Consider the following 17999-nt stretch of genomic DNA (forward strand, 5'->3'; position numbering starts at 1 on the left):
TGTACTGCAAATTAGGCATGACACAAATTAGGCCTGCTCTTTTGTTTGGATTTATTGTCTGTTGTCACCGATCTGTATTTTTGTGTAGTCATGAAGAGGAAGACAATGCTTTCTTTTTTTGAGAAGGTTGGATCAAGCTCCTGCCCTGGCTCCCAACCTGAACCTACTGCTACCGGTGTTGATGATTCCGACACAGCCGAACAAGGACAAAGTAGTGGACAGAGTAACACTCTTGATCATAATATTTCAGCATCTGTAGAAGGTCCACAGCAAGAGATGGTTGTAACAATAGAAACAGATTATATTAGAGACCCCGGCAAACGTCTTCAAATTTGGCAACTCCCTCCTGCTAAGCAAGATGAAGCTCGGCGTTTTTATATATCTGAGGGCGCATATCAACCGATCCTACAACCAGAGGAATACCCATTTGCTGGAACGGGTACTCATCGCCGTCGATTCTAGAAAGATTGGTTTACAAACCATTTTTGGTTAGAGTATTCAACTGACACACATAAGGCATACTGCTTACCTTGTTTCCTCTTTTCCAAAAAGCCAATTGGAAGGTGTGGCTCAGATACATTCACAATCAAGGGATTTCAAAACTGAAAAAAGGTTAATAATGGGAAACAATGTGCTTTTCTAACTCACATGGGTCGTGATCCTAACTCAGCTCATAACTTTGCTGTTATATATTTTGAAAATCTTAGGAATAGCATGTCTCATATAGACAAGGTAATGGTGAAGCAATGTGAGAAAAGAGTGGCAGATGCGAGACTAAGACTCAAGACTACAATTGATGTAATCAGGTAAGCATGATTTCTATATATATTATGTTTCAAGTGGACTTGTTACATGTAAATTCTATACTAAGAAATTGTTGCATCTACAGGTGGTTAGCATTTGAAGCGTGTCCCTTTAGAGGCCATGATGAATCTCCGAGATCTAAAAACCGAGGTAATTTTATTGAGATGCTCAAGATTCTGGCGTCGTATAATAAAGAGGTCAATGAAGTGGTGTTAGAAAATGCTCCAGGAAATGCAAAGTACACTTGCGGAGAAGTCCAGAAAGAAATTGTAAGCATAATTGCTTGTAAAGTGCAGAAATCAATTAAAGAAGAAATTGACAATCGCAAGTTTTGTATAATGGTTGATGAAGCTAGGGATGAATCCAAAAAAGAGCAGATGGCGGTCGTTATTAGATTTTCCAATGAAGAATCAATTATTATAGAGCGCTTTCTTGATGTAGTGCATGTTAAAGATACTGCTGCAACAACTCTCAAAGACAAGATACTTGCTGTTCTAGCTTTCAATAACCTGAATTTGCAAGATATCAGGGGCCAAGCATATGATGGGGCTAGCAACATGAGGGGAGAGTGGAATGGATTGAAGGCTCTTATTCTTCGGGAGTGTCCGTATGCATACTACATTCATTGTATGGCTCATCAGCTGCAGTTAGCTCTTGTTGCAGCATCCAAAGAGGTGCATGAGGTACACAACTTCTTTCAGCATGCAAACTTTATAGTCAATGTTGTTAGTGCTTCTTCCAAACGCAACGATGAATTGCTAGCAAACCAGGCAGCTCAAATTGAACGAGAGATCGAACTAGGAGAACTTGATACTGGCCGAGGGGCAAATCAGTTAGGCTCTTTACAAAGAGCAGGAGACACTAGATGGAGCTCCCACTATAAATCAATCCAAAGCTTAAGAAAGATGTTTGCTGCTTCTGTTTTAAGAAGTATAGCAAGTGATCATTCGTTCTCACAATTTTCTCGAGGAGATGCTGGTGGTGCTCTTAGGATTCTCATCTCATTTGATTTTGTGTTTATTCTGCACCTAATGGAAAAAATCATGAAGATCACTGATGTGTTGTGTGTAAGACTGCAAACTAAATCTTTGGATATTTTGAATGCTTTGGATTGTGTGTCCAACACAAAGGTGCTGCTTGATGACTTGAGAGAAAATGGTTGGGAATCTCTTTTTGAAGAGGTTAATTCTTTTTGCCTGAAGCACGAGATTGATATTCCGGATTTTAATCGCAAGTATGCACCTTTTCCCAACTCTGTACTTATGATTATGTTACATATTTATTACCTAGTGAAACTAATTCTTATGTATATTATTATTAGGTATGTTGATGTGACCAAATCTAGAAACAAGCATGACAACACCACAACACTCCATCACTACAAAATGGATGTATTTAATGTTGCCATAGACCAACAATTGACAGAGTTAGATGGCCGTTTCAGTCTTCAAGCGACAGAGCTTTTAAGCCTTTGTGCATCATTGGATCCAAGACGTGACACATTTGATAGATCAAGAATATGCACGCTAGTTGAAAAATTATATCCTGCAGATTTTTATTCTCAAGAAAGAGCTCAGTTGGAGTGTCAGCTACCACATTTTCAACTTGACACATGCAACCATCAAGAACTGAAAATTTACCATCACTTGCAGCTTTGGCACATGGTCTGGTCAAAACAGGTAAATAATCTATGTATCCAATGGTCGGCAGGTTATTACGATTAGTAATAACTCTCCCCGTGTCGACTGCAACAGCAGAGAGAGCATTTTCAGCTATGAAACTTGCCAATACTCGTCTTCGAAGTACAATGGGTGATGATTTTCTTCGACATTGTATGATAATCTACATCGAGAAGGATATAGCGTCAAAGTTTAGTTCTGATGAAATTATAGACATATTTGATCTTCTTGGTTGTCGCAAAGCCGATTTCAAACTAATAGAGATGTAACTTCTTTGCATTGTTTGATTGACCGTATGGTCTGTACCGAACCATGAAAAATTAGTATCATCTTTGCAATGCTAGATTTTTTTTGCTTGTGTCTTGCCAGTTGCCCCCCCCCCCCCCAACCTCAAATCCTGGCTCCGCCCCTCTGTGCAGCAATGAGGATAATCCTCAAGTTACGGACCCAGTAAGTGTAGTTGCTACCATCATCTTTCAACTTAGCTTTCTCTAGGAACGCATTAAAATTCAACGGAACAACAGCACGGGCCATCTATCTACAACAACATAGACATGCAAAATACTATCAGGTACTAAGTTCATGATAAAATTAAAGTTCAATTAATCAAATTACATAAGAACTCCCACTTAGATAAACATCTCTCTAATCATCTAAGTGATCACGTGATCCATATCAACTAAACCATGTCCGATCATCACGTGAGATGGAGTAGTTTTCAGTGGTGAACATCACTATGTTGATCATATCTACTATATGATTCACGCTCGACCTTTCGGTCTCAGTGTTCCGACGCCATATCTGCATATGCTAGGCTCGTCAAGTTTAACCCGAGTATTCCACATGTCCAAAACTGGCTTGCACCCGTTGTATGTGAACGTAGAGCTTATCACACCTGATCATCACGTGGTGTCTCGGCACGACGAACTGTAGAAACGGTGCATACTCAGGGAGAACACTTATACCTTGAAATTTAGTGAGAGATCATCTTATAATGCTACCGCCGAACTAAGCAAAATAAGATGCATAAAGGATAAACATCACATGCAATCAATATATGTGATATGATATGGCCATCATCAACTTGTGCCTTTGATCTCCATCTCCAAAGCACCGTCATGATAACCATCGTCACCGGCTTGACACCTTGATCTCCATCGAAGCATCATTGTCGTCTCGCCAACTATTGCTTCTACGACTACCGCTACCGCTTAGTGATAAAGTAAAGCAATTACATAGCGATTGCATTTCATACAATAAAGCGACAACCATATGGCTCCTGCCAGTTGCCGATAACTGTGTCACAAAACATGATCATCTCATACAATAAAATTTAGCATCATGTCTTGACCATATCACATCACAACATGCCCTGCAAAAACAAGTTAGACACCATCTACTTTGTTGTTGCAAGTTTTACGTGGCTGATATGGGCTGAGCAAGAACCGTTCTTACCTACGCATTAAAAACCACAACGCGGTATGGTGATTTGTTTTTGATCTTCAGAAAGAACCCTGTTCATTGAATCTGATTCAACTAAAGTTGGAGAAACTGACACCCACCAGCCACCTGTGTCCGAAGCATGTCGGTAGAACCAGCCTCGCGCACGCGTACGCGTAATGTCGGTCTGGGCTGCTTCATCGAACAATACCGCCGAATCAAGAATCAACTAGTGACGGTAAGCAATATGTATATACCCACGCCCACAACTCATTTGTGTTCTACTCGTGCATATAACATCTACGCATAAACCTGGCTTGGATGCCACTGTTGGGAAACGTAGTAATTAAAAAAAATCATACGCACACGCAAGATCATGGTGATGCAAAGAAACGAGAGGGAAGAGTGTTGTCTACGTACCCTCGTAGACCGTAAACGGAAGCGTTATGACAACGCAGTTGATGTAGTCATATGTCTTCCCGATCGACCGATCCGAGCACCGAAGGTACGGCACCTTCGTGATCTGCACACGTTCGGCTCGGTGACGTCCCACAAACTCACGATCAAGTAGAGCTTCGTCAGCACGACGGCATGATGACGGTGATGATGTTGCTACCGGAACAGGGCTTCGCCTAAGCACCGCTACGATATGACCGAGGTGGATTCTGGTGGAGGGGGCACCGCACACGGCTTGCAACAATCAACTTGTGTGTTCTAGGGTACCCCCTGCCCCGGTATATAAAGGAGCAAGGGGGGAGGCCGGCCGGCCCTAGTGGCACCCAAGGAGAGGAGGAATCCTCCTCCTAGTAGGACTAGGATTCATCCTTTACTAGTCCTACTAGGAAGGAGGAAGGGGGAAGGAAAGAGAGGGAGAGGGAGAGGGAAAGAGGGGTCACGCCCCCTCCCCTAGTCCTATTCGGACTCCCCTTGGGGGGCACCTCCTGGGCTGCTGCCCTCTCTCTCCCCTAAGGCCCAATACTTCCCCGGGGGGTTCCGGTAACCCCTCCGACACTCCGGTTTTCTCCGAAATCACCCGGAACACTTCCGGTGTCCGAATATAGCCGTCCAATGTATCGATCTTTACGTCTCGACCATTTTGAGACTCCTCGTCATGTCCGTGATCATATCCGGGACTCCGAACTACCTTCTGTACATCAAAACAGATAAACTCATAATACCGGTCGTCACCAAACGTTAAGCGTGCGGACCCTACGGGTTCGAGAACTATATAGACATGACCGAGACTCATCTCCAGTCAATAACCAATAGCGGAACCTGGGTGCTCATATTGGTTCCTACATATTCTACGAAGATCTTTATCGGTCAAACTGCATAACAACATACGTTGTTCCCTTTGTCATCGGTATGTTACTTGCCCGATATTCGATCGTCGGTATCTCAATACCTAGTTCAATATCATTACAGGCAAGTCTCTTTACTCGTTCTGTAATGCTACATCCCGTAACTAACTCATTAGCTACATTGCTTGCAAGGCGTATTGTGATGTATATTACCGAGAGGACCCAGAGATACCTCTCCGACAATCGGAGTGACAAATCCTAATCTTGATCCATGCCAACTCAACAAACACCATCGGAGACACCTGTAGAGCACCTTTATAATCACCCGGTTACGTTGTGACGTTTGGTAGCACACAAAGTGTTCCTTCGGTATTCGGGAGTTGCATGATCTCATAGTCATAGGAACATGTATAGTTATGGAGAAAGCAATAGCAACAAACTAAATGATCATCGTGCTAAGCTAACGGATGGGTCAAGTCAATCACATCATTCTCTAATGATGTGATCCCGTTAATCAAATGACAACTCACGTCTATGGTTAGGAAACATAACCATCATTGATTCAACGAGCTAGTCAAGTAGAGGCAAACTAATGCCGAACGTGTTCTCCGCACCCTCAATGAGAGTGTTCGTGCTTTGCTCTTTCATGCACACAGGCCCGCCCATTTTTGGCCGGATGCTCTCGCCACCGCCACTCACCTTCTTAACATCCGGCCTTGCAAACCACGGTGGAGCTATACACCTCATCATCTTCTGTTCGGGTCTCCTCCATCCTATGATGATCTTCACGTCATTGGTTGCTTGTGTTACCCCAACATCACCGCTACTGCGCCACATAAACTTGCACCGCAGTCTCTCGCTTGTGTCTTCCTTGGCTATCAACCCAACACCAAAGGATTTCGCTACTTCAACCCGGTCTCTCGTCGTGTGTTCGTCTCACGGCATGTTTACTTTGATGAGGCTGTTTTTCCCTTTCATCAGGTTTCACCGATGGCAGCCCCGTCCTCGGACGCTCCCACCCGGCGGTCTCGGGGAGCCCTTTCGCTTCCCTCGCCGCGCCCGCATGGCACTTCAGTGGGCCCTTCGGGTCTCTCGATGGGACCTCCCTTTGCCGGCTTAGGCGGAGCCGGCCTCGCCTCGGCAGGTTTCCGCACCAGCACCTGCTGGCCCACTGGCACCTCCCTCTGCAGCCTCAGGAGGTCTCTCAGTTGGTTCCTCGGCCGCCTCTCCTGTCGCGACCCCGCCCACGTTGGTTGCGGCCCTGCCCGCCCCAACATTAGTTGCGGCCTCGCCCGCCGACTCGGCGTCCTCGCCACCCGCGGCCTCGCCCGCGGCACTGTTGCCGTCGCCTGCGGCCTCCCCCGCGGTTCCACCCGCGGACCCGTTCGCGGCCTTCTCGCCGTCCTCGCCACCTGGGGCCTCGCCCACGGTCATGACACCGTCATCAGCGGTCTCGTCTACGGCCTTGACCGCCGCCTCATCGCCCGCGGTTGCTTCTGCGGCCCCTTCATCGCCAGAGGTTGCGGCTCCTCCTCGACGTCGAGCTCGGCCCCCGCCTCCGCCGCCTCATCACTCTATGGTGATGCGCGCCAAAGACGAGATCCATCAACCGAACCCTCGCTATCATAACCTCAGCGTCACGATCATCTTTCCCATACCGCGCTTGGTGCGCTCTGCATTGAGTGATCCGCATTGGCTCGCAGCTATGCGTTCTGAGTATGATGCTCTCGTCACCAACCGGACTTGGACGTTTGTCCCTCGTCCCCTGGTGCTAACATCATCACCGGCGAGTGGGTATTCCGGCATAAATTTCTGTGGGATGGCTCTTTGGACAGGTACAAGGCTCATTGGGTTGTTTGCGGTTTTGCACAACGTGCCGGTGTTGACTTCTCGGAGACCTTCTCCCCGGTCGTCAAACCCGCCACGATTCGTGTTGTTCTTCAGCTCGCTGCATCTCGTCACTGGCTTGTTCATCAGCTCGACATCAACAACGCCATCCTTTATGGTCATCTCTAGGAGCGTCTCCTCTGTCAGCAGCCTACTGGTTTTGTTGATCCCACTCGGCCTGGTGATGTCTGCTTGCTATTACAGTCTCTATATGGTCTGAAATAGGCGCCTCGTGCTTGGTATCAATGCATTGCAGCATTCCTCATTGCTCTTGGGTTTCGCAGCACCACCTCCGACATTTGTGCTTCATCGAGCTGATCATGTATGCTATCGCTATCTGTGCGAGCTGATCATGTCGCCATGCTTCTTTTGCATGTTGAAGATATTGTCATCACCGCCTCTCGCGCGGATCTACTTCGCGACATCATTGGCTGTCTTGGTTCTGAGTTTCGGCTGAAGGACTTGGGCGCATTGCACTTCTTCCTCGGCATTAATGTGAGACGTGATGCCTCCGGATTTTTTCTTCATCAAGGACAGTATGCTCTTGATCTCTTGGATCGTGCTGGTATGACCGACTGCAAGCCTGCTGCTACTCCTGCCGAGGCCAAGCCGAAGCTCTCTGCTACTGCCGGGCAGCCTGCCACTGATGCCGCTCTCTACCGCAGTATTGTTGGTGCTCTTCAGTACCTCACGCTCACCAGACCCGACATTCAGTTTGCGGCGCAGTAAGTTTGCTTGCATATGCACTCGCCCCGTGATGTTCACTGGTCTCTGGTCAAGCGCATTCTTCGGTACATTCGCGGCACACCGACCTTTGGACTTCGTCTTCGCGCATGCGCCTCCACCGAGTTGTTTGCTTACACTGATGCGGATTGGGCCGGTTGTCCTGACACTCGACGATCCACGTCGGGATATTGTGTCTTCTTCGGTGACTCTCTCATCTCATGGTCCTCTAAGCGGCAGCCCACCGTCTCCCGCTCGAGTGCTGAGGCTGAGTACCGTGCCATTGCCAACGTTGTTGCCGAGACATGTTGGCTTCGTCAACTACTTGGCGAACTTCGGATTTCAGTCCCGAAAGCTACGGTGGTTTTTTGTGATAATGTTTTGGCTACCTATCTCGCGGCCAATCCGGTGCAGCACAAGCGCACCAAGCACATTGAACTTGATGTTCACTTTTTCTGCGAGAAGGTTTAGTTGGGTCAGCTTCGTGTTCTTCATGTACCGACCACCCAGCAGTTCGCTGACATTATGTCCAAGGGGCTTCCAACCGCTGCATTTCAGGAGTTCCGTTCCAGTCTTTGCATCGCCGATGCCGACGCTTCGACTGCGCGGGGGGGGGGGGGGGGGGGGGGGGTGATGAATGTGACATATTTGTATTGCTATTCCTATCTTCTCTAGCCTTATATAGTTGACTCCTAGAGATATGGTAGGATTAGTTTCCTTGTCACGTAAGACATCCTGCGTATATATTGTAACCGACTCCATGGAATACAATGAGTTGCATCCTACATCTTTCTACACTGCCTTGCTCTCCATCGCCGCCGGCATTTTCGACAAAGGCGGAAAGAGAGTTGGGGATGACCAGCAGGAGGAACCACGGGAAGAGCGGGTCGCAGACAGCAACCTTGATGAACGCCGTGCAGCCGGCAGGGCGCAGCGCGGTCGAGGAAGACGCGGCCGTCGCGGCGGTCGTGGACGAGCCAGGTACGCACCGGCGGCTGGAGGAAGGCGATCAAAGGAGATGTATAGGGTCATGGAGGAGATATGCATGGCGAGATAAGCGGCTAATTCAGGCACTGCATGCCGGCGAGGCGTTGCCGGCGTCGACGTAGTTCGCCGTGACGATACTCCTCGATTCGAGTATGCAGTTACGCCGCACCGAGTTATGAGTTTTTACAAAAATGACTATTAGTTGTTTTTTTTCTAAAAACTGGCTTTTTTGGGTTTTTACATAACTCATTTATACGTATCCACGTTTTAGACGTATAACCCGAACAAGGTTTTAGGTTGTTAAAACTGATATCACATTTTTAGGAATCTATTCCCTCTGTCCCATAATGTAATAACGTTTTTGACACTAGAGATAGTAGTTTTCTATAATCCTCATATCCAAACAATGCATGCACTCCTCGAAATTAAAAAAGGACATAATGATGTCATCTGAAGTTATGCATGCGTCGCACGCACTATGCATGTTACCCTGGAATAATATACACTGTGCAACTGACTTGAAACAGAGTGAATGGCTTATCTATATGAATCAGTCACAAGGCAAATGAAGAAAATGACAAAAAGTCTAAATCTAAACAGAGAAAAAAAAGAAGAAGCATGAAAAAAAGGAGACAACAGTCGCACCTTACCTTACCGTGCCGGCCCATCAGCGGAACCGCTTTTATTTTTTTTAGGGGTGAGCGGAACCGCTTTTATTTTTTTTTATTTTTTCCATTAATGAACCGCTTTTATTAATAATCGTGATAAACTCTGCTACCTCCTCCCGGGCGGATTGTGATATTTAATACGGCGCAGCGCAGGCCGTCGCTTCCTCCCTGAGCGCCAAGAACCCTAGCCGCACCAACAATCACAAGACAAGATCCGTTGTTGCCGTTGACCGAAGATGGCAATGGCGGCTCTCAGATGCAGGGCTGGTCCAATATATTTTTGGGCCCGGGGCGATGTAAAATAATTGTTTTTCATATTAAACTTTTATACTTATTTTAAACTAAGTATATCATATTACAATTGTAATTAATGTTTTTTATTACTTAGCCACATAAAATGTTTTCAAATAACATTTATATTATTATTTGGTATGCATCTGTAATGTATATAATTGAAAATTTTAATTTTACAAAATGAAAAATTTATGATGTACCAAAACTTTTCTTTATTGTTAAGACAATCTTTCATATTTATTTTTCTAATATTGCATAAACGGTGTAGTGTATACACATTTGCATATACATGTGTGTGTTCATATATCTTTTCATGTTATATTGAATATTATGATAGAGATTTATAAATTATAGACATACCAACAAATATTTTTATAGCAATTTCTAGTGTATATTAGGTGGTCATATTCATGGAAACTTCTAGGGCATAGAAAATGTGGCCTGCATGATAGGTTCAGTAATTCGAAGAACCAAAAATGTTGTTGATTATACTTTTACGCATGATTTGATTACCTAATGTGCTCGTCCAGATTCACTTGGTTTAGTTTGGTGCAAATGAGATGCCTAGGCGTTTATCAAATTAAAATTTGTGCATTGGTTTAAACATTGAAATCGATATATCATAATTTTCATTATGATACTAAGACATGCATTGTAAAAGAGACTAATGTATTTGAACTCAACTCCGCAGTCGGATTGGTTTGCCTAAGCGTGGTATAACTTATCAGTATGTGGTGTGAACTTATGCTTATGCTAATTGAGGCTCTATTTTATCCATTGAATAATTTCCAGATGTAATGTATACTCTTTTTTTGGAGAGATCTCGCAAGCTTTATTGATTCAGAGACATGTTCATAGGTATAATAGTTAGGTTATGAGGATTGCCCAACCACACATCTCTACCTATGCCTAGATTATATGCATACTTTGCGAGATTGTGAGCCTCCAAATTGAAGTTTCTACACTAAAAAATAAACTTGCAAGAAGAAAAAACAGAACTACAAGCTATTATTTCATGTGTGATTGCTGCGTTCGGTCCACTTGTTCCCCAGTTGATGTCATTAACTACTCCTTCGCAATCGGAAGCCAGAACCACATCATGAACATCCAGATCTTCTGCCAAAGCTAGTCCCTCTCTGCAAGAAAAGGTTTCTAAGACCGTTGGATCAATGACACCTTCGTAGAACACTGCCAAAGACCCCAGGTAGTTGCCATTCTCATCTCGACATAGTGCAGCCACAGCTTTGCCCTTCTGCTCCGAGCTACTGCTCCATCAACGTTCACTTTGACAGTGTCGGTTCCCGAAGCGAGCCAGCGTTGAGTCCTGGCCGCCCGTGCTGACATGCTCACCGTCATGTTCACCTTAGGAATATGTTGCAAGTCCGCAAGGAAGTTGTTCACAAAAGAAATAGTTTGGTGCGGCGCTTGAAAGATTGCCTCATACACAGCTTTTCGCCAAGCATACCAAATCGCTCAAAGTGTGACAACCATTGTTGTAAACTTGGAGTGATCCATCCTGCTGTATAATTCAAACAGCCATCTCTTTGCACTTGGTTCTTCTAGTTCTGCCATCGCTAGCTAGCAGTACATCTGCATCCAATAGTGCCCACACACACCTCGACATCGTATAGGAGATCAAAGCGTGCCGCCACGAGTCTTGGCATCCACACAAAGGACATGTGCCCTGGGTTGCCATATTCCTGTGGTGTAACACATCCGTGGTATGCAGCAAATGCCGTGCCAAACGCCAGATGAATAGTTTGATCTTCGAGAGTATAGGTATATTCCAAAGTGCCGACCAGGCTTTTCCTTCCTCCTGGCTGCAGATGATCCCGATCTGCCCTCTAGCCACTCCTCTCGCTGCAGTTTTGTGCTTACCAAAAATCTTACTAGTGTAAGTTTTAGTTGGGCCCCTCCCCTCTTGGGGCCCGGGGCGGTCGCCCCTTTTGCCCGGCCTATGGGCCGGCCCTGCTCAGATGCGCTGCCGGAAGGAGGCTCGCCGGTGGCGGCCGCCTTCTACTGTCGATGCTCAGCCGGCCTAGCCCCGCTGCTCCCGGCTTGGGCCGCCCGAATCTCACCCAGGTGGTAATTCGATCTCGAAATCCCTAGTTATCCAGTCTTCTTGTTTTAATAAATAATATGCATCTGTGCCAAAGGGCATCTTTGATGGCAACCAGCAAAAAGACCTCCCGCATCCGCCCGTGCCCAGTCCGTGGACATGGATATGGAAGGTCGCTATCTAACGCTAGTCGTCTATATTTCAAACTATTTTTCAACAAATTAAATAAAATTCATGCAAACACGCCCGGATTTCATACAAACACAACGGATTTAATTACTTTCGAACAAAAAAAAGACCCGCCCCGCATTGTAGATGACACGCTGCTCCATGACGAAATTTGGGTTCGTCGCGATCATGACCGCCAGGGCCTCCTCACTCGTGCGCTCGCCGTAGATCTGGCCCTTCGCCAGCCTATGTTGCTCCAGGAGGAATAGCGCTACAACGAGACAAAGGCGCTGGCACAGGCTGCACGTTTGTAATGGCGTCGTTGAACAACGACTGTGTCTGCTCCATGGTAAAGCCAGCGTGCACAGGAGGCTTGGGAGCAGGGGCGGAGTCATCGGAACCCGTCTCCATTGTGGTGTCATTGTCGTCGCAGACCTCGGGCGAGCTGGCCGGCAAGTCGGCCTCGGTCCGCCTGGCACGACAGTTGTGCCAGGCGGCAGCAAGGGCGGCCACCGTGTGCTTTATCTCCAACGATATACTGTCTCACAATGCTTTCACGCTGGCGGTCATAGCAGATGCAGTGCAAGGGAGGAGGATGTGGAGGGGATGATGTTGTGGTGTGGAGTTAGTCAGGTGTGGCCGCCTTTAAATAGTGGATTCCGGTGAGGCCAGACGTCCGTTGCATCAATGCGCTGTGCCGGAGTGGGTTTCTCGGCAGTGAGGCTGCTTAATGGTGGCAGACGGACGGACAGCAGCAGACGGATGAACAACAACATTGAACGGGCGCGGTAGGCATCCGTCCCGTCCCGTCCAGCACGTGTCTCCAGCATTGAATAGAAGCTGACACCGGCGGGCAGCGCACTCGGCCGGCGCCTCGCTTCAATGGCGGAAGCAGTGAGAGGTCGCGTCCGTCCTAAGCCGTCTTCAATGTTGAACGACGCGCTCTACAGCGGCATGAATGCGGACAGTTGACGCCTGGTGGGAGCGCGCTCAGGAGTGGGGTGGGTTTTTTGGTGGGCCAGGACGATTAGAAAACGGGCTTGGGATCGGTCCGAGCAACCCTTCTCACGTTTGTCTCTGGTTTGTGAAAGTAATCGTGTTCAAACCGCTGCACCGACCAATACAAATAGGCGTTGAATGGCTTCTACGGTCCGGACAGCACGGCCTAAACGGTTGCGGGAGGTTTACGGATCCGCCTTAAAGACGCCCTAACTAACTAACTACACAAATGCTGCAGGCCTTTTCATCGCACGGGAAAGAAGAAGCCGGGAGGGAGGTCCTGGAGCAGATCCAAGAGAAGAAGAAGAAGCTGTACGACCTCATCCTGCGCCACGGCTATAAGCGCAACGACAGCTCCATGTGCTACGCAAACGTCCAGCTCATGCATCATCTCTCCGCGCACATCAAACCTAGGCCCGAAAGCATCGCGTGGTACATATTTTCTTCCAACATACGCCCTTTTTTATTAATTTATCTTTAATATTTCTATTATTAAATAGATGAATTAATAAATGTTTGTTGCATCTCACCTGGATGATATTTAGGCGTTACCTTCGGAAAGTACATAGCTTCTATATTCTGTGGATGTGCTTAAGCCCTGGCGTAAGCGCCTACGCAATCTGGAATATCTATAAAGCGGGGGGGGCAGCGGAAAGAACTTGGGTGCTGTTCAACAGGGAGGAGATGAGTTGAGGAAGAAGAATTGCATCGGTCAGGAGGAAGAAGTAGTTGCCTGCTGAAGGTGAAGAACTCAAGATTGTCAATGGACTGATGGAGGTGTTGAATATTGGCTGTGAAGTTGTCGGATAATCGGTTGGTAGTGATGTCTTGGAGAATTGGCCGGTCGCCTGAGGTTCCAAAGTCTTGTGGAGAATCGGCCTGAGGAATAGTAGCCCTGTCCGTTTCCTGTGACTGTTCTCTGACGTTGTTTGATGATGCTTAACTGATATTCCCTCCGTTCGGAATTAGTTGTCTCTGAAATGGATGTATCTAGACGGTTGTTTTGTGAGATTTGCTTGTCCATTTGGTTGTTGTGGTCTCTGCATCAATTTTTTTAGTGTAATAGAAATATTTATATGATTTATATTATATCAGTATAGTATGTAAATAAAATATAAGAAGGTACAAAACAAACAAACTTTTTATTTTCACTTACATTGAGCCAACTAAGTTCTCAATGAACATTAGAGCCGATATCATTACTTCAAAACCCTGTCAAAGTAATCCATCGAAAAAAACACTTACCACTCTACAATTTGTAAGGCTGCTTTTACCATTGTAAAAGATCACTTTTGTTGAAGAAGCTATTTGAGCTATATCTGTAATATGGAAGTTCGACAATGTCTTCACTTGTCCGTCTAACGGTGCCCTCACCGACTGGGCCATGAATGAGTAATGCCTCTGGACGATATGTCTGCCATGCAGGTTTCTTTCGCATCAGTGAGCGATTTATTAGCTCGCCCCATGATAGCATATTGTTGATCTGATCCTTGTAAACCTCTCCAAAATCATGACTGGGTGCACCTACAATGCATTGGATGGTTCGTCCTGCCTGATAGGAAACAAGTAGATAATTAAAAAGTAAATTCTCAACTGGATGGCATCTCCACTCTGCTTTTGATGCGTTCCTACATCATAGTTTGGCATTCTGTATAATCCTAGATTGTCATGAAGGGTTGCACATATCCGTCCAGGTTACTCGGTGTTACAATTTGACGCTGAGTGCCAACATTTGCGAAAGCTCTGTATAAGTACATGATTGGTTTTGTCTTCAGAATTGGAGACAAATAAAAATTTACCACTCTAGAAAAGATGACTTCGGTTGGAGAAGCTACTTGGATCTATCTATAATCGACCTGATGGGGAAAAGGTTGATAATAAGACTTTTAAGAGGAGGTTGATGTTTCATTAAAGTAAAGACAACTAAGCAAAAGATCAGATATATGCATGATATTACCAAGAAATGTTGGGTTTCTCCTTAATCAGAAACGCACAAAGATTGCTGCTAGGTGAGAGTAGCTGCAGGTCTGCAATCCGATACGGCTGGATTGGGACACGCATTATTATACTGTCATACTGACCGATGATTAAATGTTTGTCGCTTGCAAGCAAAGCAAGCATAACACTAGTGTAGCTCTCCATCATAGTGAGTGGAAATATGTGCTTTGGGAAAGATTTCTTTTTCATGAAATCATGATTGTCAGCCTACGGGTAAGGACGGGCGCAAAGGTGGCTCGCATCTCGGCTTCGCGCCCGACAGCGATATCACCAACTTGGCCATGAGCGAGTATCGCCTCCATGACGATATGACCACCATGCAGGCACCTTTCGACCGATTTATTAGCTTGCTTCGAGTAAAATGCACAGAATCACCACTTGTTTCATAGCTCTCAGAAAACTACCACTTTACAAAACGTGACACTGTACACCACAACGAAATTTTGACAGTGGCAAAACACAGAGAACTGAATAATGAACCCGTTTTGACGTGGCCAATCACGCGCTGGCTATGGTTGTGCTAAGCAGGTAATAATTGATGAGCTTATTGTTTATTGAAGCATTAGTGTTAACTGAATGTGGTACTATTAACTGAATTTTCTTGTGTTAATTGAATGTGCTAGTGTTAACTCAATGTGCTCGTGTTTACTGAATGTGGTCTTGTTAAACTGAATCTGCTACTGTCAACTGAATGTGCTTGTGTTAATTGAATTAGGTACTATGTTAGCTGATTTTACTTGTGTTAATTGAATGTGGTACTGTTAAACAGAATCTGCCACTGTTAATTAAATATGCTACTGTTAACTGAATTTGCTTGTGTTGAATGTGCCAGTGCTTACTGGATGTGTTGATGTTTACTGAATATGTTGGTGTTTACTGAATTTGATATTGTTAACTGAATTGCTATTGTTAACTTAATTTAATAGTGTTAGCAGTGATTTGCTATTGTTAACTGAATTGCTGCTGACTTAATTTGATAGTGTTAGTAGTGATTTTCTATTGTTAACTGAATTGCTACTTTCAACTGTATCGTAGTTTGAACTGAATTTGGTAGTTTTAACTACAGTTACTGCTGACAACTGAATTTGCATGGAGGTATTGACAGTGGAATGATTCGGTGGGTTGATGGTCACTGGCTTGTCATATTTCAGAGGTGCCTAACAAAACTGTGGGAGATGTTTCGTGACCAGAACTATGGCAGGGTGATGGATAGGCAGGCTTACAACAAACAAATAGCCAAACTAGAGAAGCAAAATGAATTCCTGGCCAAGAAATTCAGTGACATGGTTGAGGAAATTGGCCAGCTTTTTGATTGGCAAGATGGAAACGTGCAGAATATGGAACATGAGAATGCAGCAAGGCATGTTGAAGATGTCAAGACAAAGCTTGTAGAGTTAGAGGAGGAGTGCAAACTGGAGCTGAAGATGGAGAAGATGGGGCTAGCCAAGGAGCAGAGGTGCATCCTAATTTCTCATGCAGCTATAATCGAGAACACTAGGAAGGCCATGAAGGAGTGTTGGAAATATGCCCTAGAGGCAATAATAAATTGATCATTATTATATTTCCTTGTTCATGATAATCGTTTATTATCCATGCTATAATTGTATTGATAGGAAACTCAGATACATGTGTGGATACATAGACAACACCATGTCCCTAGTAAGCCTCTAGTTGACTACCTCGTTGATCAATAGATGGTTACGGTTTCCTGACCATGGACATTGGATGTCGTTGATAACGGGATCACATCATTAGGAGAATGATGTGATGGACAAGACCCAATCCTAAGCATAGCACTAGATCGTATAGTTCGTATGCTGAAGCTTTTCTAATGTCAAGTATCATTTCCTTAGACCATGAGATTGTGCAACTCCCGGATACCGTAGGAGTGCTTTGGGTGTGCCAAACGTCACAACGTAACTGGGTGGCTATAAAGGTACACTACGGGTATCTCCGAAAGTGTCTGTTGGGTTGGCACAAATCAAGACTGGGATTTGTCACTCCGTGTAAACGGAGAGGTATCTCTGGGCCCACTCGGTAGGACATCATCATAATGTGCACAGTGTGATCAAGGAGTTGATCACGGGATGATGTGTTACGGAACGAGTAAAGAGACTTGCCGGTAACGAGATTGAACAAGGTATCAGGATACCGACGATCGAATCTCGGGCAAGTATCGTACCGCTAGACAAAGGGAATTGAATACGGGATTGATTAAGTCCTTGACATCGTGGTTCATCCGATGAGATCATCGTGGAACATGTGGGAGCCAACATGGGTATCCAGATCCCGCTGTTGGTTATTGACCGGAGAACGTCTCGGTCATGTCTGCATGTCTCCCGAACCCGTAGGGTCTACACACTTAAGGTTCGATGACGCTAGGGTTATAAAGGAAGCTTGTATGTGGTTACCGAATGTTGTTCGGAGTCTCGGATGAGATCCCGGACGTCACGAGGAGTTCCGGAATGGTCCGGAGGTAAAGATTTATATATGGGAAGTCCTGTTTTGGTCACCGGAAGAGTTTCGGGGTTTATCGGTAACGTACCGGGACCACCGGGAGGGTCCCGGGGGTCCACAAAGTGGGGACACCTGCCCCGGGGGGGGCACATGGGCTGTAGGGAGTGTTCCTTGGCCTACATGGGCCAAGGGCACCAGCCCCACTAAGGCCCATGCGCCTAAGAGGTGGAAAGGGGGCAAACCCTAGGGGATATGGGCCTTAGGGCCCATATTGGTGCGCCTCCCTCTCCTCTCCCCCTCTTGGCCGCCACCCTTGATCCCCATCTAGGGCTGCCGCCCCCCCTAGGGGTGGGAACCCTAGAAGGGGCGCAGCCCCTCCCCTTCCCTATATATATGAGGCCTAGGGCTGCCCATAACACACGTGATTCGATCTCTCGTTGGTGCAGCCCTGCATCTCTCTCTCCCTCCTCTTCTGTGGTGCTTGGCGAAGCCCTGCAGGATTGCCATGCTCCTCCACCACCACCACGCCGTTGTG

General features: G+C 46.1%; 1 protein-coding gene across 1 annotated transcript; it reads left to right on the plus strand.

Annotated features, from left to right (window-relative positions):
• Window positions 1-648: 648 nt before the first annotated feature.
• On the plus strand, window positions 649-7240 carry LOC147993140 (uncharacterized). The gene is made up of 5 exons (XM_087539238.1): window positions 649-806; window positions 890-2060; window positions 6206-6803; window positions 6928-6973; window positions 7060-7240. The coding sequence occupies exons 1-5, from the start codon at window positions 649-651 to the stop codon at window positions 7238-7240; spliced, it is 2154 nt and encodes a 717-aa protein (XP_087395364.1).
• Window positions 7241-17999: the final 10759 nt, after the last annotated feature.

Source organism: Triticum urartu, chromosome 1A, assembly GCF_056163025.1.
Source record: "Triticum urartu cultivar PI428250 chromosome 1A, HENAU_Tu73, whole genome shotgun sequence".
NCBI classification, from domain to species: domain Eukaryota; kingdom Viridiplantae; phylum Streptophyta; class Magnoliopsida; order Poales; family Poaceae; genus Triticum; species Triticum urartu.

Bases quoted from the DNA above. Each gene is read 5' to 3' on its own strand.
- LOC147993140 (XM_087539238.1), top strand. From the start codon at position 649: ATGGGTCGTGATCCTAACTCAGCTCATAACTTTGCTGTTATATATTTT. The intron at 807-889 runs GTAAGCATGATT...TTGCATCTACAG, and splicing joins ACTACAATTGATGTAATCAG to GTGGTTAGCATTTGAAGCGT. The intron at 6,804-6,927 runs GTGATGCGCGCC...ATTGGCTCGCAG, and splicing joins CGCCGCCTCATCACTCTATG to CTATGCGTTCTGAGTATGAT.